Source organism: Blennius ocellaris (assembly GCF_963422515.1).
Source record: "Blennius ocellaris genome assembly, chromosome: 20".
In the NCBI taxonomy this organism is placed as follows: Eukaryota; Metazoa; Chordata; class Actinopteri; order Blenniiformes; family Blenniidae; genus Blennius; species Blennius ocellaris.
Genome location: NC_137669.1, coordinates 7,987,622 through 8,013,289, shown reverse-complemented (window position 1 = coordinate 8,013,289; position 25,668 = coordinate 7,987,622). Strand labels below are relative to the sequence as shown.

General features: G+C 45.1%; 2 protein-coding genes across 3 annotated transcripts; one reads left to right on the top strand and one right to left on the bottom strand.

The window, feature by feature from the left end:
* The first annotated feature begins 539 nt into the window (after window positions 1–539).
* Window positions 540–12,596, top strand: trak1b (trafficking protein, kinesin binding 1b). The gene is made up of 18 exons (XM_080516392.1): window positions 540–666; window positions 1,683–1,877; window positions 4,030–4,106; window positions 4,252–4,368; window positions 4,442–4,542; window positions 4,645–4,750; window positions 4,833–4,911; window positions 5,013–5,143; window positions 5,232–5,306; window positions 5,389–5,526; window positions 5,672–5,748; window positions 6,591–6,830; window positions 6,907–7,184; window positions 8,422–8,540; window positions 8,878–9,085; window positions 9,167–9,272; window positions 10,756–10,881; window positions 11,439–12,596. Exons 3-18 carry the CDS (start codon window positions 4,056–4,058, stop codon window positions 12,031–12,033), a joined length of 2,547 nt encoding a protein of 848 aa, XP_080372518.1. The 5' UTR covers window positions 540–666; window positions 1,683–1,877; window positions 4,030–4,055; the 3' UTR covers window positions 12,034–12,596.
* Window positions 12,597–19,534: 6,938 nt separating this feature from the next.
* Window positions 19,535–23,320, bottom strand: LOC308144487 (cholecystokinin-like). 2 transcript variants are annotated; one of them, XM_080515610.1, is made up of 4 exons: window positions 23,275–23,320; window positions 22,607–23,030; window positions 22,338–22,493; window positions 19,535–20,415 (listed from the first exon to the last, which is right to left on the bottom strand). In XM_080515610.1, the coding sequence occupies exons 2-4, from the start codon at window positions 22,725–22,727 to the stop codon at window positions 20,279–20,281; spliced, it is 414 nt and encodes a 137-aa protein (XP_080371736.1). In that variant the 5' UTR covers window positions 22,728–23,030; window positions 23,275–23,320; the 3' UTR covers window positions 19,535–20,278. The 2 variants fall into 2 exon arrangements, with proteins under 2 accessions (XP_080371736.1, XP_080371737.1); XM_080515611.1 differs by having other exon boundaries at window positions 22,607–22,727; window positions 23,275–23,313.
* Between the last annotated feature and the right edge of the window lie 2,348 nt (window positions 23,321–25,668).

Genomic DNA, 25,668 nt, shown 5'->3' with positions numbered 1-25,668 from the left:
TTCCTCCAAGCACAGATCCCAAGATTCAAACTTTGCGTCGGAATAAAAAGAAGACCTCATGAGTTATGGGTAGTGGTTAAAAGGTTTGTCCTTGTAACTTCCCGCCCTCGGATCAATTCGGCCGAACACTCAGGCTGTGTAATGTTATCGTCAGGAGTTGCTCTTAACCCACGTCTGCCTTCATATTCTTCTGATGAGAAGTGCTGTCTGCGCTGCATCGGCTGGGATTTATGCATCTTGCTGGCTGGCAGCGCTCTGCAGCGTCAGCAACAGCACCACTTGAATTTAAAGACTCTGTAGGGAAACAAAGCTGTATTTATTATTCTGGACTTTGGGGGAAAATCAGTACAAGGCCTCACTGTCTTTTCCTCTCCCTCGTTCTCCTCTTCAGGGATCTTCACCTGCTGTGAGATCTGCTGACCCGGTGGAGCTCCAGCTCCTTTGGCCCATGGCCTCCGTCTCTATCCACCAGTGAGAGGTGAGCCAAGCTGGCCTCCCCGGCCCCCTCCCTGCCCCCCGCCCCAGACCTGGATCCCGACCCGGACCCGGACCCCGACCGGCGGCGGCGGCACGCCTCCGAGGAGCAGTATGTGAGCGAGGGGGAGCCCAGCCAGCCCGACCCCAACCCGGCGCCGCCCAACTGCAGGGACGCGGAAACCATCACCGGTGTGTGTGTGTGTGTGTGTGTGTGTGTGTGTGTGTGTGTGTGTGTGTGTGTGTGTGTGTGTTTGTGTGTTTAAATGTGCTCAAAACACAGTCAAAGCTTTCAAACCAGACATCAGACGACTTTCATCACAACATAAAAAAGATTAAATCTTCAGTCAAGCCGAAAATGTTAAAAAAAAGGAAAACAAATCCCAAAATAGGTGCTGTGTTCGCACGCCGCACTGGAGTGACTCCTGTTTGAAGACACAGTGGCCCAAATGGTGCTGTTTTATTTTCATGTGTCCAAGATTCAACACAGTTTGGAGAGTTTTCAGAGGCGCATCGGGAAAAACATTTCCAAGCGTTTCTTCAGTTTGCATTGCCACAGTTGTCTACAGTTGAGATACTGTGTTTTGGGATTTCATGGCCTGTAAACTAATATTGTAAAGAATAAAGCAAAAATAAGGCATTCGATATATCAGTTGATGTTACAGCTTAAATCAGTTGTGTGTAAAATTTACTTTTCCATTGTATTCACTTTTTTTTAGATGCACCTGTAAACCATTCAAAAAATACTCAAGTTCTAAATATCAGGCATATTGTCAGATTTTCTGTATGTTTCATAGCTATTCATCGGACAAGTGGTCATATGTGTTGCATAGCTTTCTTGTTTCTATAAAAAAAATAAGCATTATATGGTAATAACATTTCCAAAACATCACTTTTGTGTTAATAACACATCATTTAAAGTAAACTCTTGGCATGCTGTCTATCATATGAGATATAAGGGTTTTGAAGGTTTCTGAATTACAGAGAAAATTTGATCGCGTTTAGATTTTGTTGTTGTTGGAAAATAAGCCAATCTGGTCAGTTTCATGCTCCAAAATATTTTCTTAGACAAGAAAACAAAAGCATTGATTTGTGCAGGTATTTTTATTCTCATCATTTTTTTTTTCTTCATATATTAATCCTCTGTTCAGTTTTCATTGGGATGTGTCCTGGAATTGAGTTCAGATTGTCTCCCCTCTGATGTCCAGATGTGTGCAACAGCACCGACCTACCTGAGTTTGAGATCATCAGCCTCCTGGAGGAGCAGCTGCCGGTGTACCGGCTGCGGGCCGACACTGTCTACGGCTACGACCACGATGACTGGCTCCACACGCCCCTGGTGGCCCCGGAGGCCCGGCTCGACCTGACCACCGAGCAGATCGAAGAGACCCTCAAATACTTCTGTGAGTCTGGACCGAGAAGCGCCGGTCATCTCGTTTCATGCTCAGACAGGAAGGCAGGAAAAGGTGGAGGTGGTGGATGTTATCGATGATTATTTCACTTCTTATTATTTTCACTTCTTAAATAGCATTTTCAAAGCTTTACTGTTGTTGCATCAGATTTTTATCAACGTTGCTTCTTCTTTAATCACATTTATCAGTCTCATAGTGTTTACAGTATATATCTCATATTTAGATTTTTTGTTTTTTTTACTTTAGAGACCTTCCTTTTAGGGATTTTCTAACTCATCAGCTGTTTTTACCCATCAACTGGTTTTGCCACATGTGATACTGCAGCTTCCCTCCATAAGGTGGTGCTAAAGCTCAAGCTGCAGACTGTCCTGATGTCACACCATGTGAACCACGTGTGTCAAAACACATTTTAGTTGAGGGGCCACATTCAACCAATTCGTGTGCGTCAGACTGTAAAAAACGGTGCCAAAATAACCTTTGAATTTGCATTTTTACAGTTTTTCTTTGACATGGCGCAGAGTTTCAGTCTTGAAAATTTATTTTTTCTTTTCAAAGCTGACCAATTACTACTAAAATGTACTACAATCTCAACATAAAGCCAATCTTAATGATGCAAAATACAGTCTAATGTCCCATAAACATCTCTAATGGTTGCATTTTGCAGCATTCTGCAGCATTTTGCATGCATGTTTTTACAAACTCATACTGAGTATGGCTGGATGAACGTTGATTGGAGACCTTGTGGGCTTGTTTGACACCTCTGGTTGAAGTCTTCTTCCTGTATTTACTTGTGAAATATAATTTTCTTTGCTTTGCTCTTGTTTCAGTTTAAATCAACAGTTTATTTGCATCATGTTGTCAACAATGTGTTGTCAACAGACGAGCTACTCCAGTTTCAGGATACATGACTGGGTGGATTTGCCACTTTAGATGCTTAACATTGTTATTTTCACTCATTTTTAATGCATCTCAAAGTGTGATTTGCTATAATTGTGTTGTGAAATGCAAGTTTTAATTGTCATGACTGAAATTCAGGAAGCTGCCGCTCGGAGTCAGGGTGGAAGTTTGATAGTTGGTTCCCAGTTTGTTTTGTTAACGGCTCAACACAAGGGATGTTTGCGGCATGGGCTGACAGCGAGCGTGCGGGTGTTTGTGGCTGAGTGTTGCTTTAGCAACAGCAGAGCTCACCTGTTGCTTGCGTAGAGCGGAGGAGGGAGAGGGAGGGAGGGGGGATGTGAGGTCAGGAAGGAGAACAGGGAGAAAGATGCGGTAGTTGGGCTTCACGCTGCAGCTCCTGTTTGATCAGCGACTCCATGTCTCCGGCCTCCGTGATGCTGCTGCTGCCGTGCCTCCTCAGCAGCTGGTTTTAAAAGTGGCCCGGGCTCTAGTCCCTCCTCCTCCGTCACTCTCGCTGGCTATGCTGAGGTGTCCTCGTGGGCGGAGGGTAAATCGGGCTGTGAGCCGAGCAGAAAGCGAGCCAGAGAGAGGTTGCAGCTGCATGGATTGGTATGTGGACCGGTGGTCGCCTGTGCTTGTTGGTCACCATGAAGGCCCAGGAGGACGTGGACGGCAGGAGCAGGATGAGGACCGAGAGGAAACTGGAGAGCTGGTACTGTGAGGAGGGGAAGAAAGGTAAAGTGGAAAGAAGTATTTGTAGTCAGATTCACCTGCAGACCGACCTTCACAATGTGTGTTTATGTGTCGCGTTGAACACGACAACTCATTTCTCACTGTGCAGCTTCAGAGTTGCAGAACAGGGAAAAAAAAGGGGCAATCCAAATTTGCGTATTATTCAAAGTATTATGTTGTGGTTGCAGCACTAAGAGGATTACAGAGGCTTACCATAATGCATCCAATAACTTTGTACAAGGTGTTATTGATTAGAGCTTTGGGTTCGATAAGCGCCGTCGCCCCCGGGGCAGCAGGGCCGACTGCTGTGCGCCATGGAAAACAACTCTTCCCAGTCAACTCGCCCGCCGGTCTTTCACACACTGACGTCACGGCGCCGGTGACGGAGGTGTTGCTTCCCAAACCCGATCCGACCTCCTCTTCCTCCTCCTCCTCATCGTCATCCTCCTCCTCCTCCTCGGAGACGGAGGTTTTCTGTCGGCCTGAGTCTCGTCTGTGCTCCGTCTGTCCTCAGTGCTATGTGCAGACCGAGTGGGCCAGATGACGAAGACCTACAGTGACATCGACGCCATCACACGTTTGCTAGAAGAGGTGAGGCGGCCTCCCATCAGCCTCAACCCACTACCTTTACTGTTGATGCCTGATTTTTAATATTTGTTGTAGAAATGAAGGTTCCTGTGTGTGTATTTTTAAAAGTCTCTACTCTACTCTACTCTACTCTACTTCCAAACACTAGAAAGAGAGAGACCTGGAGCTTGCTGCAAAGATCGGACAATCACTTCTCAAGAAGAACCGAACTCTGACGGAGCAGAATGACTATCTGGAGGAACAAGTGGCCCACATCACAGAGGAGGTCTGCGCCCGCGCACACGCTGGCTGAAAGAGGAATATTCTACGTTAAACGTCTGTCGTTTGTCTTCTTGCAGGTGGCGCAGCTGCACCACGAGCTGAATCTGAAGGATGAGCTGCTGCAGTTTTACACCACCGCGGCCGAGGAGAGCGAGGACGAGTCCAGCAGCTCCCCGACGTCAGCCTCCTCTCTCTTTACCACAAGTTTAGAAAGCACTCGTCATAGAAGCATACGCATAGACGTGTGAGTCTCACTCTCGCTGTGTTTGTCAATCGGAAGGGGGAAGAAGGGTAAAGTGGAAGCAGCCTGCGGAGGTTTCGCGAGCGACACGCTGCAGAAGAAGCTCAAAGAGCTGGAAGAGGAGAACCTGTCGCTCCGCTCAGAGGTAACGGGTAGTCGCTCGTGTGAATCGGGGAGCTGTGAATCTGATGAGTACTGCGGTTAATCGGCGCTGTCTGTGCATGCAGGCGAGCCATCTGAAGTCAGAGACCGAAACCTATGAGGAAAAGGAGCAGCAGCTGGTGAACGACTGCGTGAAGGAACTCAGTAAGTCTGCGTTTGCCGTCAACATTCCCTTTTCTTTTTTTTTTTTCCCTCGGTTTCACCCTCCCCCCCCCCCCCCCCCCCCCCCCCCCCTGCTCTTCCAGGGTTGTCCAGTCTCCAGATCTCTGTCATAGCCGAGGAGCTGGCCCGCAAGACTGAAGATGCCTCTCGGCAGCAGGAGGAGATCACGCACCTCCTCTCGCAGATGGTCGACCTACAAAAGAAAGCGAAATCTGTGAGTCTGACAACACGCCTACACACACTTCACATCCAGGTATTGTTAGTTTAAAGGGGTCGTTACTGAGTCAAAACTGTGTGTCCAGTTTGCAGTGGAGAACGAGGAGCTCTCTCAGCACCTGATGGCAGCCAAATACGCCCAAAGGCAGCTCACGGCAGAGGTAACCTCTCACACGGCAGGCTGAACACGCGGCATTTTAACGCCGCGGGTGAAATGTAATGGCGACGTGTGTGACGCAACAGCTTCAGGAGCTGGAGGAGAAGTACTTGGAGTGTATTGAGATGCTGCATGAAGCTCAGGAGGAGCTGAAGAACCTGAGGAACAAAAACTACCCTGCAGGGACGCCTCGTCGCTTCCACCCGCTGGGGCTGTACCCCATGGTGAGTGTGTGTGTGTGTGTGTGTGTGTGTGTGTGTGTGTGTGTGTGTGTGTGTGTGTGTGTGTGTGTGTGTGTGTGTGTGTGTGTGTGTGTGTGTGTGTACGCTGCATGTCTTGATCCAGGAAGTTCTACTGTGTGTGTTTTAGGACTCTTTGGCAGCTGAGATAGAAGGAACCATGAGGAAGGAGATGAGTCTGGATGACCCTGAGTGTGAAGAGCAGAAGTAAGTTTCAGCACCGACCATGCTGCTTGCAGGGAGGGTGTTTACTCCCAAGGAATAGACTTCATGAGCTTCGTTTTGTTTGTCATGATCTTTTCATTTTGCATTTGTGTGCATTTGATCGCTGACCTGCTTAGTTAAGATGGTATTATATTCATATTTCAAATTAACGATTTCCTGTAGTTTTTGTTTATTACCATGTTGTCTGTGTAAACCTTTGTAACCTCTCGGTGAAAGACGCACTTTGATAATGATTGATGAGCTCAAACGCACCAGAATAACCTGTGCTGAATTCCAACTAACTGATGTGACTTCAGCTGAACTTATTGAGTGAACCAGACATCAGGCTGACCCACAATGTGCCACTGTAATACACACGCAATACACGATCAGAGACCATTTAAAACTGATTGGTAGGTAGGTATCTGTAACTGGGTCATTTTTGGGTTAACTGTCTGTCTGTATAATATAATATAATATAATATAATATAATATAATATAATATAATATAATATAATATAATATAATATAATATAATATAATATAATATAATATAATATAATATAATATAATATAATATAATGTAATATAATGTAATATAATCTTCTATGTTAGATAACATATATATTATAAAATATATTAATAAAAAAATACATAAATGGAAAGTTTACAGGTTTAGGAAGTAAATCCACTCCTTTTCTAAACTCAGGCTGCAGAGTGTTTTCAGCTTTCCAGCAGATTTCTGTGGAGTTTGTATGTTTTCTACTATGCCAGTCATCTGTGCTCCAGTTTCTGTGTGTTCCGGAGAGCACTGACGAACTCTGCTTCCTGTCGGCGGCGTGCAGGAGCCACAGGAAGCGCGTGTTTGAGACGGTGAAGAACGTGAACCAGACGGTCCGGCAGCGCTCGCTGACTCCGACCAGCGCCAACATCCCGGGCTCCAACCAGTCCCCTCGCACCTCGCCTCACTCCAGCGGCCTCTCCACACCCCACTCCAGCGTTTACGGAGGAGACGGCGGAGACGGCGTTGCCCTTGACAACCGAACACAAAGCATCCTGATGGAGACGGCGTCTCACCAGGACAGGTGAGGGGGACCGGGGCTGATATTCAAGGCGTCCTTGCTCGGCTGTGTTTCATGCATGGGCTCCATGTGTCGGCAGTGCGGAGGGCCGGGAGAAGAAGGTGAGCGGGGCGGAGGACCTGCGTCTCGCCCTGCGCCGCCTGTCCCTGCGGCGACAGAACAACCTGAGCGAAAGGCGCTTCTTCGAAGAGGAGCGAGAGCGGAGGAGGGGGGCGCACACCGGGCTGCAGGACTCCCTGGGCCACGAGAGCATGCTGACCCCGTCCGAGAGCATCATGTCTCTGGGGAACCTCCACCTGTGGGCCTCGCGGGGGCCCTACCTCCCCGACAAGCTGCAGATCGTCAAGCCGCTGGAAGGTGAGGGAGCCGGCGGGTGCAAGGCCGGAGAGAGGAGCTCCGAGGGCGATCGCCACCAAGCAGGGAGCAAGAAGGGGAACAAAAAGAGGGGCGCGGACAGCGAGGGGGAGCCGAGGCGGCTGGGGGAGGGGGGCAGGTGCTGGGGGTGGGTGAAGAAAACAGGCGCTGGGATAGAGAGGGAGAGGGGGAGGAGGTGGGCCAGGGACCGAGGCGGGAGGACAAGGAGTGTGAGGGAGAGGAAGGAGAGGCCTCTGTCACTGATGCTCTTCAACTCGTTCTGGTCTCTGATGCGTCGCCACAAGTCGGGCAGCTTCGCGTCGCCACACAGTTATTACAAAGACACGCAGCCCCGCGGCTGGCTGTAGGCCACATGGAGAGTCACTGTGAACCTCCTCAAACGTCTCCTGAAAGCCTCTGACATAAAGCTTTAAAGCTCAGAGCCAGAGGCAGTACGGTGCTTTCAGCCTGTGCTGCCCTCTGCCGGCCGCGGACATTAACAACACCCCTTTTGTACAGGCTGAGGAATATCATTGAGAAGTTGCTGAAAACTTATTGAGCAAATTAGTAGTCATTTACACACGTTAAATACAATTATTACGATTAAAAAATATGAAATTATCTCTGATTTTAATGGCTTATGAGATAAATTCATACAGATCGAATTTAATTGGACTTGAATTATTTCAGTTTTTGTGAGCTAAATATACCATTTCATTTGTATTAAGTTTTTGTTTTATGCTCATGTACATTTGTTTTGATCTGCTGCTTATACGTGCACTATATCTGTCTTTGTTTCTATTTATGCACAACTTTCTGTTGTTTTTTGTTTGCTTCTTTTTTTTTTACTGGTTTTTATTTATTTTTTTAATATTTCACCCTGTCACTTCACGCTGTCTTCATTCATCCATCTGTCGTTAATACATCTGGCTCTCTAATAAAAACATTTCTCATTCTACTCATCAATCTTCTGTGCTCCATCCTTTTTCAGTGTCCGTGTTTGTCTTCATCCCATTCTTCTTCATCACATTTCACACGCTGGTTAATTCACCAGTCACTGTCGTGGTTTGCTCTAATGAATTGAGGAACACGGATGAGTTGGTCGCTTCGCGGGCGAGAAGGTAAACGTAGGGTAACTGTATATGCAGAGTAGGACAAAGTAGAGCAAGGCTGGCGTGAGGCTCACAATGTCAGAGGGGTTGTGACGTATCTTGCAGTTATAACGGTCTCTCCTCACCAGGCTCTGCCACCCTGCACCACTGGCAGCAGTTAGCTCAGCCCCACCTCGGCGTGATCCTGGACGCCAGGCCGGGAGTCGTACCCAAAGGCTACAGGCCGCTGGAGCTGGAGCTGGAGCAGGTCTGTGCTCGTCGTCCCACGTCTGCCACTTCACTCTGATGTGTGCCATTAAAAAGTGACCACATCTACAATACAAGCTCAATAACTTGCTTTATAGAGTAAATACAACCAGCACTGTTGGAAGTTCAAACATCACTTTAGTTCAGACACAGACTTTGTTTACATTTCCTCTTCAGTCTCAGTGTTTGTGATCTCATGTGGGAGTTATTTACTATATGTTTTTGGGATCTGAAGTATAACCGGTCCCATATAAACAGAACTGATGATAGAAGAGTCACTTTTTTCTGACGTAATATCAGTGTCAGTGATATTAGACCTCCTGGTCTCCTCTGAGCAGGTCTACCCGTGGGGCGGCTTCGAGGAGGATGAACCAGGAGAGCAGTACTTCCAGAACCTTCCCACCTCCTCGGCTTCGACCACTCCGGCCGCGCCCTCCACCCCCAGCGCCGCGGACGCCGGCCTGGCTCAGCCTCCCGGCAGCCTCGCCCCGCCCTCCCTGGCCTCTCCGTCGCCCTCGCCACATCTGAGCAACACCGACGTGCTAGGTGAGGCCGCCGGGGGGGGTCACGTTTCCTTCACAGAGGAGTTCGTGCATTGACGTGACGCCCTGATGTTTTCTGCCGCAGCTGCGTACTACCCGGGGAAATGCATGGCTCACACCAGCTCCACCTACACCTTCACCACCTGTCGAATCCTGCATCCGACTGACGAGCTGACGCGGGTCACGCCCAGGTAACCGCGCCCGGGGGAGATGCTGCAGGAGTTGCACTAACTAATTGGGCTTCCACCTGTTTTCTCCAGCGATCGTCAGGGTCCACCATAACTTGAATTACTGATCTGCAAAACATGAACTAGGTAGAGGTAAACCAATATTATAATAATGGCCAATAAAATAATAAATTGCAATAGTAATTCAATATTTGAAACATATTGTAATATTTTCAACAAATCTACAAACTGTTACATAAGTAATTCTGTTGGGTTGTTTTTATTAATAGATTTTTTTACAGTTTTCTTATCAATTATAGATATTTAGTGAGGATTTATACTATCAAGCATGTTTTTTAAACAACTGGCAGATAATTCACTAATGGCCATTTTACTTTATTGGCTGTTGAATGACGTGAACTTTCGTCTTGTCCCCGTTTCTAATTTTCACTTTTTTGAATCATAATGTAAACTGTGTGAAATACATTCCTGTAGTTGCGAGTTTGACGGTGGGTACAGAGTTAATAACATTTATATGAAACACTATGATTTCCATTTAACACATTAATTTAGTATCGACACCCTAAATCTTCAGCCATTATTGAAGTACTGTAATCTCTCTTATCAATCAGCCACACATATAAAAATACTTGGGAATAAACAAAAAAGAAAAATGTTAACAAAAAAAAAGCTAATTTCACTGTAAATCATCCTAATAGAGTTTAGAAGAAGGAATGATACAAGAATGAAAAAGGAAAAAGGACAGATGTTGGTATTTGAAAAGTTATTAGATAATAAATACTCAGTACAGATACTTAAAAACTAAGTAAAAATACCTCATTGCTTCTTCCCAGTGCAAAGAATAGAATTATATAGATTTTGTTTCGTTGACTCAAGACAAACAGACGCCAGTGTTCATTAATAATATATTACATATAGATAATGTCTTTAAATTCCATTTTAAAAGTAAGTTTCCTGAAGGCCCTCAACTTTCTGTTTATGTCTTATCAAAGTTAAGTCAGTTTTATCCTCCGATTCTTTCTCAGGCATTGCAAAGGTGTTGTTTTTTCACCAAAAGCAGCCATATTTACTTTAATACAAGACGAGTGATTAAAAAAAAGGGCTTTTTTTATAATGATTGTCAAGCGGGACCCTTTGTTTGTCTCGCTAATGTGTTTATTTTATAGCTTTACGTAATTTCTAAAAGCACTCTAACTTATGGGATAAACAAAAATGGAGTTTAAAGACGTTGCGCGGCTTAATGTATTTTGTTTATTGGAGTCGGAACAAGTCTCGCAGGACGAATTGAGACGAGATCGTGTCCAGGCAACAGCATTCAGTCACTTATCTGCGAGACGGTGGGAAGGTGCTAAATAATTCATGCAGGTTGCTTCTGGTGCTCCGCTTTGAAGAGACGTCAGGAAAAGTGCAATTTAATAGAAAATTACCACCTTCACAATGTCTTTTTTTGGATTTTTTTTATATCTCCTCATGTCATTGTTTCCAGTCTGAACCCAATCCCTTCATCGTCCTCCTGCGTGATGACCAGCACGCTGCTGGGAACCCCCGCTGTGACTCCCTGCACGCCCCGCAGACTCAGCCTGAGACCCTCCGAGTCCTCAACCAACCTCAGGCACGACGCCACACGCACTCACATCCTCCGCTCTCTGCAATCACTGTGTGTTTCGTCCACGAAGCTTTCACTGAATAATATTTAAATAAACAGCTCATCTTAGCTTCACTATATTTACACACCGGCTTTTCAAAAGGACTCTTATGGATGGTAAACATGGATGAAAGTTCATCAATGCAACATAAGATACGGTTGTTGTACGTGTGTGAAAGGAGGATTAAACATATTTTGTGGCTCCAGTTCAATTTGATTTGGTGGAAAATCACAAGAATGAACAAAAACGTTGCACAGTCCTGGGCGATAAATTGAAAATAAATGCTTGATTAGATGTGCAAAACAAATCATTCTTTATTAGGAAACAAGCATATATACAGACATTATTAGAAAACATCATTTCATATTTATATTCCCATGGTATTTTACTTATTAAAATTTTTCTTTTGATTTGTGTTGATTTATTTGTGATATTATATATATAATAATAATAATAATAATAATAATAATAATAATAATAATACTATGTTTTTAAATGTTAATTCTTGGGTCTTTCTGTGCAGAGATGCGACTCGCACCACCAGCACCTCCCTGGGGTTGGTGCGCCTCCTCCAGGAGAGAGGGATCTCTGCAGCCATGTACCACCAGAGCCAGGGCCTGGAGCACGGCCAGGGCAGCGGCGAGGTCCTGTTCAGCACCTCCATCGCCCCCAACCGGGCGCCACACCCCGACCCTCTGCGGCCCTCCACCCCTCCAAACTCCCCCACCAGACCGGGAGCCTCCTCAGTCGCCACGTCCGCGGGCTTCGACTTCAAGAGCCCCTCGTATGACAACTTCCTGGCCTCCAAACCGGCCCGCTCCATCCTGAAGGAGGTCACGGGGGGCATCAGGGGCCGGCAGAGGGGGAAGGACTGCGAGAGCCAAACGGACGTCAGCGTCACCGTCCACAACCTCAACCTGCTGGACAAGGTGAAGCGGCTGGGGGTGGGTGGGGCCCCGGGGGGCCGGGCGGCGAGCCCCGGGCCAATGCTGGGGCCGCTGGGCGGGCTGCGTCGATCCGGCTCCCCCTTCGGGCCTGACGGGATGAGGAGGAACCGGAGTTACCCAGCCGTGGTCGGGGCCAGCATGGCCATGAAGGCCCCCGGGCCCCAGGAGTAGTCTGGACTAATGCCTGGGGGGGGGGGGCGCAGACCACCACTGACCACTGACCGAGACACTCTATAGAGCTTTCAAGGTGACCCATGCTTTAACAATAATGACAGTTAGCTGACCCAATAGTCAACATACCTCGTCGTTATTCACAGGTTTGGCCTTTGTGTGTCCAGATCTTGTGATTTCTCCAACGAACTATGTTTAAATGAAAAGCTGAGAAAATTGGCTGCAGACGTCCTCTATTTATAACCCGATTTTAAATGAATTGTCCATTAGCATTGAGCTCCAACTTGTTTGAAAGCTTCTTTAAAAAAAGACTACTTTTTTTGGGCAACAAATAAATAGATATTATGTAATCCGATTTTACATATAATATAAAAAAAAACGAGATCTCAGATCTCTGCTTTGGAGACTGATTCTGCTGGCTAGATGTAGTACTCCCACACTTTTCCTGACACACACAGACACACAGCTGTTTGTCGTCACTTGTAGCACTGAAACATGCTTCTCTTCCTCAATATTACTGATTTTTGTCTTTTCTTTTTTTTAATCTTCACACTCTTGCAGTGACCCAGTGCAGGTGGTTTTCAGCAAATTGTTGAATAACTTTCACATTAGTATTAAAGACAGTTCAGTTTCCTGGTGTGTGTGTGTGGGGGGGGGGGGTTCTTGAATTTGGACTGACTGATGCTTTTCATTGAGGATTTGTCAAGAGAAGTGAAGCAGATTAGTGCCTCAGCCTCAATACGTTCAATACGTTCTTCACGCGGGTGTGAAGCAGCTCACGAAAACCATTCTCTTCTTATGTTATTTAATTTAAAAACCCTGCCGTGAATATAAGCTATTTTTATGGTCTCACACACTGTACATTCTGTCCATTGCCACTGAAATGCAAGTAACGAGAGATGTTCTGTGAATCACCGAGTGCTGGGCGAGCATGTTCATCAATCAGGGTTTCTCTTTTCTTTTTTTGTCGTTCTTTTTTTTTTCCAAATAAAAAAGTCGTCAAACAACTCAATCACATCATTTCCGTGTCGTTTTCGTTCCTCTGCATGACTCATGGAAGACAGTTTTGAGGTAATCATGGTTAAATAAAGGAGCCCCAGACATGAAATTATTATCCGCCCTCCTCCAGCAGATGGTGCTCACAAATAACTCAACACACAGGGCCGATTGTGGAGCACATTGTGTGTGTGTTTACCCATCATGCCATCTGTACCTGCTGCTCTTTCTGTGCTGTGAGGGATGTTTATTAAGCCTCTGAGGGCCGCGGGGTTGATGGAGAGGTGAGCAATAACCCAAAGAATGCCACTCTGTCAGGCAGCGGGGGTAATCAGGAGAAATGAAGCCGCTTCAAAGGCCGCTGACGTCTTTCACGTTGGATATCTGCTAGCATTTTGATAATCACATTTATCCCAGCACACACACACACACGCAAACACACACACACACACACACACACACACACACACACACACACACACACACACACACACACACACACCTCCTGCAGGTACCTTCAGGTACAAACAGCAACATGCCGCTTCTTCTTTTTTTGAACACAGTATGACACGACATCCCACTTTTACTTTTTTATCTCATCTATACCAAAGAATAATAATTCTGTCTTTGTTGCAGAAGGTAAATAATAGAGACATTTTTAAAGGGTTTACAAGTAAATCACTATAAAAAAAATTGCCATTGATTTCATCTCTATATATTTTGAAATCTTCATTAAGTCATCATTATATGTATATTGGTGATTGCAGTTTACATAATTGCGTATAGAAGATTCCCCCGTTATCCTTTATCTGCATGCGCCAACTGTAACAAACAAAAAACTACCAGTACAGAAAAATGAGCTCAAGTGGGGTTAAAATATAGTGAAGCATCAAAACTCCAATGAAAACTACCTCTAAATAATCCAGCTGTTAAACATGATGAGCAAGACTCATGCATTCATTCATTCATGCACATCAGCACATTCAGGGATATAAATCCATACATATTTGCCACTAACACTTTATATTTATGTTTATTTATTCTCCACAGCATTATGTTTTTTCATTGTCATATCAGTTACTTTCAATCAAGACATCTTGTTAAAAAAAAAAGGTTCTTCAGAAAAAAAACAAGAGTCAGACTTTCATAGTTTTCGACAATGAATCGCACAATCACTTTTTTTCCCCCGTTTTTCAGATGTTTCTTTCAGAAGTTCATTCTCAAATATAAATGGATTTACATCATAACAATAGTTGTAATCATGTGTCACTACTCCAAAACAAGTGTCCTTCAGTCTGCTCTTTGCAACACATTCACCAATTAAAAAAAAAAAACATTTTGAAAACGATGTCGAGGCCGACAAATATGTTGTTCGCCTGTTGGGCCACTCGTGGGTGTCTTTGTGATAAAACCACACATGGAATAATAATAATAATGTTGGCAGAGAACAATACGCCATAAACAACACTGAATGGAATTCATGGTGTTTCCCAAATATCTTTAATTATTTACATAAACATGTGACTTAAAGTCGACCGGTTTTTGGTTTCTATGGTCTCATAGTCATTGCATGTGCCTCGAACTCGTCTCAAACACGCCTCAATTTGAATTCCAGCAGCTGCCGTACTTCTTTTACGAGCTCCATTCTGCTCCAAGTCAAACTTCATGGAACACAACGACTGTTGGACCCAATTTTACCTGTAACGATCCTAAACTGCATCACAATATCCGCGCGTCACTTGCCAGACTAACATCCAAAGTTTGCAATTCAATTTAATGAACGTCGTGCAAATCTGAGGGGATTTCAGCTTTAATGACGGTAAGTGTTGTGTTGCGTGCATACCACCTTGAGGCCTATTTTAACCCACAATTCACAGTGTGTGCAATGCCCCCGCAGCAGTTCTGCAACATGTGCAAATAAGTGCCAATTCGATCTGATCCCTGATGAAAATTGTCACTAATTCATGCATTTCCTCAGATGTTTGCGTTTTCCGCCGGCTGCCAGGTGAAGCTTAAGGCTTTTGTCTTTGCTGGTCTGCAAGTGAGATGAGTTCGTGTGTATTTCTGTCACATGGTCATCCTGAGGCAAAGAACCAGACCAACTAAAACCAGGTGTTGAGTCAATGGCACCATGTTTAATAGACGTTTTAGTGGCCTGTCCCACTCTGCACACTGAAGCAGGTGGCTCGCACATCAAGTACAATCTGCTTTTTGCACAAAATGGGTTCTTGGGTTGTTGTTATTGTTGTTTTTTTTCCAAAGCATTACCAGCAGTTGAAGGTGTGTGTGGGTTTGGGTTTTTTTTGCTCACAGAAGTGTTGTCCATTTATATTTTTTCTGCAAAGTTTATCAAACACCTGTGGCAGTATCAGCGTGTGCAGGGCCACAAAGCAGCATGAGATATTTAATTAACCCAAAACACAGAGGACGGAATGGATCACGATCTGTCAGCTGATGATTTCATGATTTCTTTTTTTTCTTGAGAGGTGAGCTGTCACATGCACTGCAATTTGCTGGAGATGCAAGATCAACTCAGTCCCCTAAAGGAAGAAAGACAGCAGTGATGATCCGCCCCCTGAACGCACAGATGAATAATAAAAAAAAAAAAAAAACTTGAATCCATCCATCCATGGATACTTTTCATCGTATTTTGCACTAGAAGGTATCATCCAAATTGGATTTATGCTGAGATTGTTGTAAATTTCCATCGTAATTGTTGTTTTTTTGTGAAAATAGGCGTATTCATCACATCTCCTCTCTACCACAACAAGGAAAAACCTGAAAATGTAAAGGTTATTATGGCACTTGTTTTACCAGTCCAGTCCCCTAAAGATGAAATTGTCCTTCATGTGGCCCATGAAATAATACTTTTGACACTTCTGATTGAGAGCAGATATTAATCCTATGCACATGGGTGGTGTATCTTGTTCATACCACGCTGCTGATCCCGGCTGGTGACGGCAGGATTAATATGTGGTTAATACATCACAGGGCAGTAAAACACAGATTACTGCCGATACTTGAGGGAAAGTGAGCAGTTCATTTTCAAACGTGCTTTTTGACTATATGGCAGTACTTATGAAAAAGCCATGCATGGGGGGTCCTTGTGCATTTAGAGTCCGACTCAAGCGATGAGAGGAGTAAAAAAAAAAGCCTTAAGTATCACACAGTTATTAATAACTATAAAACAATGCCTTCAAAACATAAGTATCCATTTTTAAGTCATTATTATAATACATTCAATACGATTCTAAAACATGTCGCAGGGTTAAAATATTTATTTGCAGCTTCTTTCCTGCATCTTTGTTTTCTCTTGGGTTCACCTGTTTCAATTTGCAGGCATCATTCCGGCGATGGCATCCAGAAGCTATTCCAGATTTAAGTTTGAATGCGTAGATTCGCTTCCCTCCTTGCCTCCTCCACACCTGCTCTGATTCCATCCTTCTATCTGACATAAATTCAAAGGGTTTAGAGAACAGAACTGGATCTCTGCTTTACTGTACATTCGTCTCGTGTCACTGCCAGTAAAAAAAATAAAAAAAATAAAAAAGATAGCGTCTGAATGGAAGGACTCATCCGGAGTCAAAGACAGGAAGTGATGGACTTTTAAAGGACAGTGTGTTCAGCCAGTTTCCAGGACGAGCTCGGACCATCTGCTCGTCCCGCTCGCTGGATCTTCATTACAGTCTTGCTCTTGGAATTCATGTTCCTTTCATGAGCGTGCGGCTTTGCCCATTAGCACACAGAACCACAGCACTAATGCATCATGGTTTCGTGCTCGAGTCGCTCCCACATAGGACACGTTGGGCTTGAAACTCGCTTGTCTTCAAACCTTTGTTTGTGCGGAGACAATGTCTGGCAGCACTGCCGAAGCCTCTATAAACCCTCCCGGAGCCTTTCACTTTGAAGCCTTTGGGTCTCGGCTCTTCAAAACCCAAAGTTGGATTGGATCCCCGGGGATCGTTGTTGTCTCAAGTCTCAGTGCGTTTCTGATTCAAGTGTGACCTCAAGCCAGGCCAGCGGCTTCAATGCCCACTGGCTTCTAATAGCCCCCCCCCCCCTCCTGAAGATGTCCCGGACCACTTCTCTGAATAATTCACCAAGTCTGCTTTGTTCATCGATCGCCATCTTCACCTCTCACTCACTCAGGCACATCTGACCACGCAGAGGCAGCAGCGGCATAACAGCCGTCATTCATCACGATTCACCTTCACTGCTGCTTCACCAACACGAAGGAACTTACCAAAAGACAAGACGTCTCAAACACGACCTGTCCACACCAACTACTGACTTTACAGACATTTTTCTTTTTTTTCTTTTTTTTTTTCTTTCAGTGTCTCCCAAACGCTCTGAAATATTTGGAGCTCTGGTTATCGTCGGCTTCCTCGCGGAGCCAAGAGCAATTACTGTGATTTATTTTAGCGACCGCTTTAATAATTCAATCAATAGCAGTTTCGGCGGACACTTCAAACCGTTTCAATATTTAGCACAGACGTTATGGCTCATTACAATCTTGCCGTTCGTTTGAAGATATTTTTGAACCCCTCTCAGCCCGCTCCCTGAATGATGAAATCGCTGACTTTCATCTCCTTTGTGCGACTGTACGCTGACCCCTCCCCCCCACCATGTTCCCCCCAGCATTCATACATTTCTCCTTTACACTCATCACGATCTTAAAACCAGCATCCTCTCCCATAATCCACAACGTTCCAGATCTTCCAGAACTCTCTTTTTCATTATTTGGTGCCACACAAAGAAGCTGACCTCTGTTTTATCAACATTTCTTTGCCTCGATCCTGCAGTGCCTCTCTTCATTTCCATTTGAACGGCGGGGAGATGATTGTGGCTTCTTTTATCCTTAGGTTTTTTTTTTCCACTTTCGTTTGATTTATTGTTTGCCCACCATTTATGGGGGTCTATGCTCAAAGATCTGAACTCATTTCTTTCAGGCCAACACACACAATAGACGTATGTACATTGTGTTTTCCGTCCGAGCAAAAGGCATTTAACATTTAACAGATGTAACAACAATTCTGTGTGTTGGGTTGTGATTGCTTGTCGGATTATTGTTTTGGTATTTTGGCAAGCAGCTTAAAAAGAATGTATGCAAAAAAGTCAAGAATCAGTTGAGATACACTTTATCATTGCAGCTATTGTGGCAACATGGTGCAGAAAATTTTTGTTGTTGTTGTTGTATTTTGTTTGGTATCTTGAGGTCTGGTTGGGTCAGGATGCTTCGAGATCTAACAGCGTATGCAAACTAGATAGTGTAGTGTTAAAACTGAGCTACTAATGCAGGCGTTCTTGGCAAAAAGAGCCCTATTTTGCCATTTTCCCACTAAATAAAATGTGTCTGGTGCCTCAAAACATGTTCAGTCTTTATAATGAGAATCACTCAGCTGATACAGTTATATACATGAAGCTTCATTACAATATATGAACGTCTTTGTTCATGTTCTTTTTGAAGCTGTAGCTGTTTTCCCTCTTGAATTATAGTAATTTTAATAACTTAGCTTGGTTTTTCAAATACCCTTTAGCTCCAGTATTGGTTTTATTTGAGCCATTTTGTACTTTTGGAGACATTTTGACTGTTTTCCACACGACAGTCATTATAGCTCTTTAAATGGCTGTTAAAATGACTTTAGACGGTAATTGTGAACCTAATGCGTGTATTAACATCGCCACATGTACTGCTCCAGCAAGATTTACACATTCGGTCTGACATATAAAAAAAGTGGTGTAACTATATGTATTTAGTGTGTAATATCAGGGATAAGATACCAAAAATCACTGCAACAATGCATTTAGATTTTGTATAAATCAATCAATCAATCAACCAATCAATCAATCAATAATCAGAAAGGGGATCCAAAGACCATCCCTCCACAGAAGCGCAAATTCTGATCATATGTTGGTAGGATGTAAATGTTTACCTATATAATGTAACACATATTAGATTCACACTGCATCATTTTAACGAAACAAGTTTGTTTGTTGTTTTTCTGAACACGTCTTGAGGCAATTCTTACTTTAATTCTAACTTTAATCATGTCACTCTTATATCTCAACACAGCCAAGTTCCGAAAAGATGTAAATGAAATTCAGATTTTGTGAGGCTTTTGTTGTACACATAAGTGACACAAAACTGTCGTCCATCCAATCCCAGCATGTAAATAATTTTTTTGTTGTTTTTTTTTTAGCTAGCTGGGTATAAAAAAAGTGGCCAACAACTTCTTTCCAGTCTTTCATTCATATGTTTATTCACAGGCATCAATCTGTTTGAATTAGGAGGTTGTACAAGTCCAGATGTAAAGAGCTTTTGGGTGATTTGCATGACTGCGCTGCGCAAATAATGGATCCGTTAACCCTATAATGGACCCTAAACCCTTTACGCAAAGATTGGTTGACCATGCTGCCGAACCCTAACCCTAACCCTGACCCTAACTAACCCTAGCCCTAACCCTGACCCTAACCCTGACCCTAACTAACCCGGACCATAGCCCTTAGCGCTGCACAATCGACCAATGCGTGCGTGATCCACCAACATGTTCCAATTCAGGATCCATAATTTGCACGATCGGAAGATGGCGCCCACCGCCGGACAGCTATCAGGCGAGGTTCCGACTTTCTGAACGTGAAAGTTTGCGATGAGAAAATTTCAACGTTCATTAATCCCTTCATCCCTTGCGTGACATTCAGAGTGATCGCGTGTGTGCCCACAAATGTATAATGAGCATTAACGCGTGTCGTCGCATCTCCTCTGTGATATATGCGGGCGCATGATGCATGTTCGCGGTAGAAACGAGGCGCCGCAGTTAATCCCACTCCTCGACAGGTGCACTGTATGAATGCCGCCTAATGAATGCTAATGGGCCGCGCTGAAGCGGCGTGCGTCGCGTTGCAACAATTCATGTGTCAGAGAGAGATTTTTTAGTTTTTCATCTTTATTGGGTTGGATCTCGACGGACACCCGACGCCGTCCTCCCACCTTTTCCACCAGATAAAAACCAGAAACAGACAAACCGCGGACAGTGAGAGCTTTCCTGCAAAATTTGGCATACAGTATGTATATTGCGTTATTACAGTTTTACAAACAAATGTACAACAAATACATCATAAATAGACTCTTATTGTGAGACAGTGAGGAACCAGCTTGCTTAGGGGCATTTTTTTTCTTCTTCTTCGAATTTTTCTCTTCTTTTGCGCCGGTAGAGGAGGTGGACTTGAATTGTGACCTCTCCCCCCCCTTTTATGAGGAGTACTCATACTCCTCTGCGCTGCGGCGGCCGAAGTCCATCCAGCCCATGTAGTCCCTGTCTGCTATCCGGTGGTTGTTGCTCAGTCCTCCACCTCTGCTGTTCGCCGTGGAGTTTCTGCGCACGGAGCCTGGCGAGAAGAAGGGGGGGGTGTAGGAGAAGTGAGAGAAAGCGTGGGTGCAGGAGTTTAAAAAAAAAGGGGGGGGGGGGGGGGCGAGTGGATCCGGTATTCCTCAGAGGAGGGAGAGCGTGAGAAAGGCTGAGGTCGTCACTGTGATGAGACATGATCTGACTTTGGAAGCAAGACGTCTTTAATTTGCTGGAGAGGCTGTCTGGCCGTCACTTTGGGAACTTCCTGAACCCCAAGGTTGAGATTATCTCCTGATTTTCTGCTGATAAAATTTGTAGGGGTTTTTTTGCCTTCTAGAGAAACATGTGTTTGCAATATTTGCAACTCTGATGATCATTGGCTTCCGTGACAATTTGGAGTTTAAAGATTTGCCTCATTCAGCTCTTCTGCTGTGGAGCCGCTTGCTTTTGGGCATTTTATTCGCTTAAGCAGTGGATTTTGTGCTCATTTTACTCAGTTATTACATGTGTTATATTAAATACAAAGCACACTTACACACATACGAACACACACACACACACACACACACACACACACACACACACACACACACACACACACACACACACACACACACACACACACACACACACACACACACACACACACACACACACACACACACACATACACACACACTAATGGGGCCTCAGGGCAGCTGGACTTCAGCTTGACAACCTGCTATTAGCATCTATGTTCAGAGTATCAGAGTACATGTTCATCACTGTGTGCAAATGTGAGTCCGCTCCCTTACTCCTCCAACACACACACACACACACACACACACACACACACACACACACATACTTGGTAAAATATCTTCACTTCTGATCTCAGTATTTCACTCTTTTTCCTTCCTTCCTCATTCATTTATTTATTTATTTATTTCTCTCCAAGTTGCGGCAGAGCCGAGCCGCTCTGTCCGTTTGGTAATCAATTGCGTGCACTCAGAGATACTGTTTTCACTCCACCCACATCCTCCCACGCAAAACACACACACACACACACACACACACACACACACACACACACACACACACACACACACACACACACACACACACACACACACACACACACACAACGTCTCAGTTCCCTGGTGTGCTGAGAAGATTGGCCGCAGAAGGCTCGACAACGACACCTCCCACACCGAAACATGCAAGTGAACAGCACACAGGCGGCACAGACTCCCACCGACACACACAAACACATATTCCTTCAAGTATTACATATTATTTCCAATGTAGCCTTTGACTCTTTTGTTTTGTAGTTTCCACTGTCTGACATTAAAAGTTCTGTCTTCTTCTTCTTCTTCTGCTGCTTAAGTCTTTAACTTGCTGTTACATAAGAGCTGTAATTCAGATGCATCTGTGCTGCTGTTTCATCTACAGGTTGTTCTTCTGGGTCTCATGTTGAGACACTTTGCTGAGTGTGTCGAGTTCCGTGATAAAAAATATGCACCACATTTCAAACTCTGATCCTCCAGCAATCCTGTAAAGACACGTCACGCATATGCAAACTGAAGGAGTCAGAGAGAGATCAGAACACTGATCATGAGCTCCGACAATTGAAAGTCAGATGGGAGAAAAGAAGTTAAATAAAATGGAATGAGTGAAATGGCCGGAAGGCTGCACACACACTAACTAGCGCTCTTCCAAACCACAAAAGCTTTTCAAACCCGCTAATTCATTTTTACAAAGCCATGGTTGTGCACTTTTTCCAGTAATTAGCTGGACTTGGGAGGAGGAGGAGGAGGAGGAGGAGGAGGAGGAGGAGGAGGAGGAGGAGGAGGATGGCAGGAAAAAAGCTCTTGTCTGTGAAAACGAACCAATTCTGTAAATGTTGATGCTCACATGCACACCGGAGGCCGAGAGGGGGGGAGGACGCCCGGAGGCAGCACACCAAACACACAAATCTCACACCTTTCCTGGAGGACAAGAGTCTCGCGAGCAGCTCACTGAGGTTGGCCCGGGAGTCGGCGTCTTCCTCAGCCAGAGGAAGGGCTCTCAGCTGGGGGGCAGAGCGGCTGTGCCGGAGGTGGGGCTCCCCCAGGGTGTGGGTGTCAGCCTCCAGGAGAGCTAGACCAACACACAGAGGAGTACAGGCATGAAAACTTTACTCTCGACGGGATGTGTCCGGGGTGAGGGGATGGGGGGGGGGGGTAAAGATGTCCGGCGGGGGACAGGCGTACCTTGAGAAGGGGGCGAGGCGGAGCGCTGGCCCTCGTCCCGGGGCAGGGAGGCCAGGGGCAGCCCCAGACAGCTCGCACACAAGACGGCCAGCAGCACGCACACACACAGCCCCGCAGTCATCTGAAAACACACAGAGCAGAGAGGAGCTTGTCAGGGGGGGGAAAGTTGAACATGGAGGTGGGGGGGTGAGGAAGCCGAGTTGCGGTCCAGTCCGGGCGCTCGGCTCCTCCGCAGTCGTACGGCGCTGAGCAAAACTACGGCCGAGACCGTCTGCCATCTGCCGCACAACTGCTCGTTCTCAGCCACCGAGCGACTCCAGCGAGCGGAGCGTGGATCTGTGCAGCTTATTCAGCGTTCACATGCACCTCCTGAGGCAGAGCGGCAGCCTCGGCCAGCCGGGTCTCGGTCTCCTGAGCACAATTTCTGCAGATCAAAACTGACTTGAGCATCAGTGAGGAGAGAATTACTCATCTCCACCTCGTCGGGAGGATTGTCTTTTATACAACAACAACAAAAAAGAAAGAAGAATGGCGTTTAAATCAGTCAATTCATTTCTTCAAAGAATATCCAGTTTCATTTAAACCCCTAACCTGTAAAATGGACAAATCTTGTTAATGTTGCAGAAAATCTCCAACCGGCTCTCATAAAGAAAAAGTGAAATTCTTACCTTGAGTGGAGAGGTTGAGCGTGATCGAGGAGTGTGTGAGCGTGAGGAGAGCACTTCTTTGTTGAGTGGGAAGGATGCCCCTTTTATACTCCCCGCTCAGCACCCTCCGAGTGTGTGTGTGCGTGTGTGTGTGTGTGTGTGTGTGTGTGTGTGTGTGTGTGTGTGTGTGTGTGTGTGTGAGTGTCTGTGTATGTGCGCGCTCTGCCTCAGTGTACATCCTGTGTATTCCTCAGTGGGCTTGGGGAGCTAATGCGAGCTGATTCGTTACATCCTCAACAATGTGACGTCGTGCTCAAGTTTTTATTGTCTGTTTGCTCGTCATATATTTCTGCCTCAGGAGCGTGATGCGTGTGTGTGTGTGTGTGTGTGTGTGTGTGTGTGTGTGTGTGTGTGTGTGTGTGTGTGTGTGTGTGTGTGTGTGTGTGTGTGTGTGTGTGTGTGTGTGTGTGTGTGTGTGCGTGCGTCATAGTGAACGTGCACACTGAGTTTTGGAAAAGTGAAATATTAACAGACGTCTTTTTGAACTGAGATATTTATTGAGGACGTGTGCATGCATAGATGTGACTTCTTGCCTACACACACACACACACACACACACACACACACACACACACACACACACACACACACACACACACACACACACACACACACACACACACACACACACACACAGTGCATGCTCACACTCTGAAAAGTGAGCGGTAGCACAAACGAGGCTCCTCAGTTTTGCTCCTTTACCAGGTGACCAAGTCTGAAGTGAGACATCTCCACCTACGACTGTCTCTCACCCCTGTCTCACCCCCCCCCCCCCCCCCCCACCCCCCCCACCCCCCAGCTCTCTAACCACGCAGGATTAACCCCGGCTCATCGATCAGCCAAGGTGTTTCAAATCAGACAGCCACGAGTCAATAGCCATCGATCAGCTCCAGTGAGTTTTTATTAACGAGGTCGACGGGCCGCCGATGCGTGACATGACTGGGATCTGCTTTCGTTTTTTTTTTCTTGGTTTTGACCCGCTGCGATAACGTGGGCAGCTCCAGTGAGACTGTTAAATAAGATTTGAGATCAGCAACGCACGAGGGAATGGTTGAGGGGCGCGGGGCGGGGGGGGGGGGGGGGGGTGTACAGACATCTCTTTATCGCAGTGGGCTAATTAGGAGGGACAAATGAGTGAAGGATCAGTGTGGGAACTTGAAACCACAGAGAGAGAGAGAGAGAGAGAGAGAGAAAGAGAGAGAGAAAGAGAAAGAGAGAGACTTTAGTGAGACAAGTATCCATGCAGCATCACGACATCCAATGAAATATGGATGAAGAGCTTGTTTGCTGCCAGAGAAATGAAAAACAGCCACAATTCAAGGCCCTCGGAGGGATTTCCAACCAAATCAGTTCGTGTGACACTGAACATTCATCCTCCGGCGAACGACCGAGAAAAAGCACAACACATATAGTAAAATGTGAGGGAGGAAGTTTGACCCGAAGTCAACGGATGATTTTCTTTTTCTTTTTTCTTTTTTTTACCATTACTTTGAGGAATCAGTTTTGTTTGAAAGCATTTATGTGTTCCTCAAAGAGATCAGTTCCGCTGGAAAGAGTTTCAGGTTGTTTTAAGTAATCTGTGCTAAAAGTGTGGTTTTATCAATAAAGTACAGCTTTAAGAGAAATATAATTTCCATTTCTCAATTTTGTTTGATAAATCTGCTGGAAATTGTCTTTTCCGTGCGGATGTATCGGAACATTACAGAAAGTGAATGTGTCAAATGCAATATGAGAGACAAACTTTCATAAAGTCATAATTTGAAGGAAAACAGTAAAGTTGATAGTAAAGTCATCAAATAAAAGTTGTGGGGAGCCAGGTGAGGAAGTGATTGGAACCACACTAATAGCTGGATGGATTTGCACCACCATTCAAAACATCGTAAAAACAGACGATAAACAATGGAAGTGTTTTCAGAGGTGGTAAATGGCATTACACATTAATCAACATAAACGCTTCCAAGGATGTTACACGATGTTGGAGACACACCAAATACTCCATAATAGGCTGAGGGTTAGCCACAACCCATAATCTGACACGCATTTATATCTGTGATTCTACATGCAAAGTTGTGTTTGTTTGTTGTGACAAAAAAACAAAAAAAACAAAAGAAGTTACAATTTCTTTTCATCCATTACTTTTCGGACACTTTTTTTTCTTAAATGTTTGTGACTTGATTTTCATGTTCATGTGTTTTTATTCCCCCATTACAAATATAAATGTCCCATTTAAATTCTAAGCAAGTCTGCGATCAAAATGTGATCTTTCAGCAGGATCTTTCAACAGTTTTCATTCAAAGTCAACACTGTCATCAGACAAAGCAGGAAAACCACAAAAAAAATACATTTAGAAAGAGT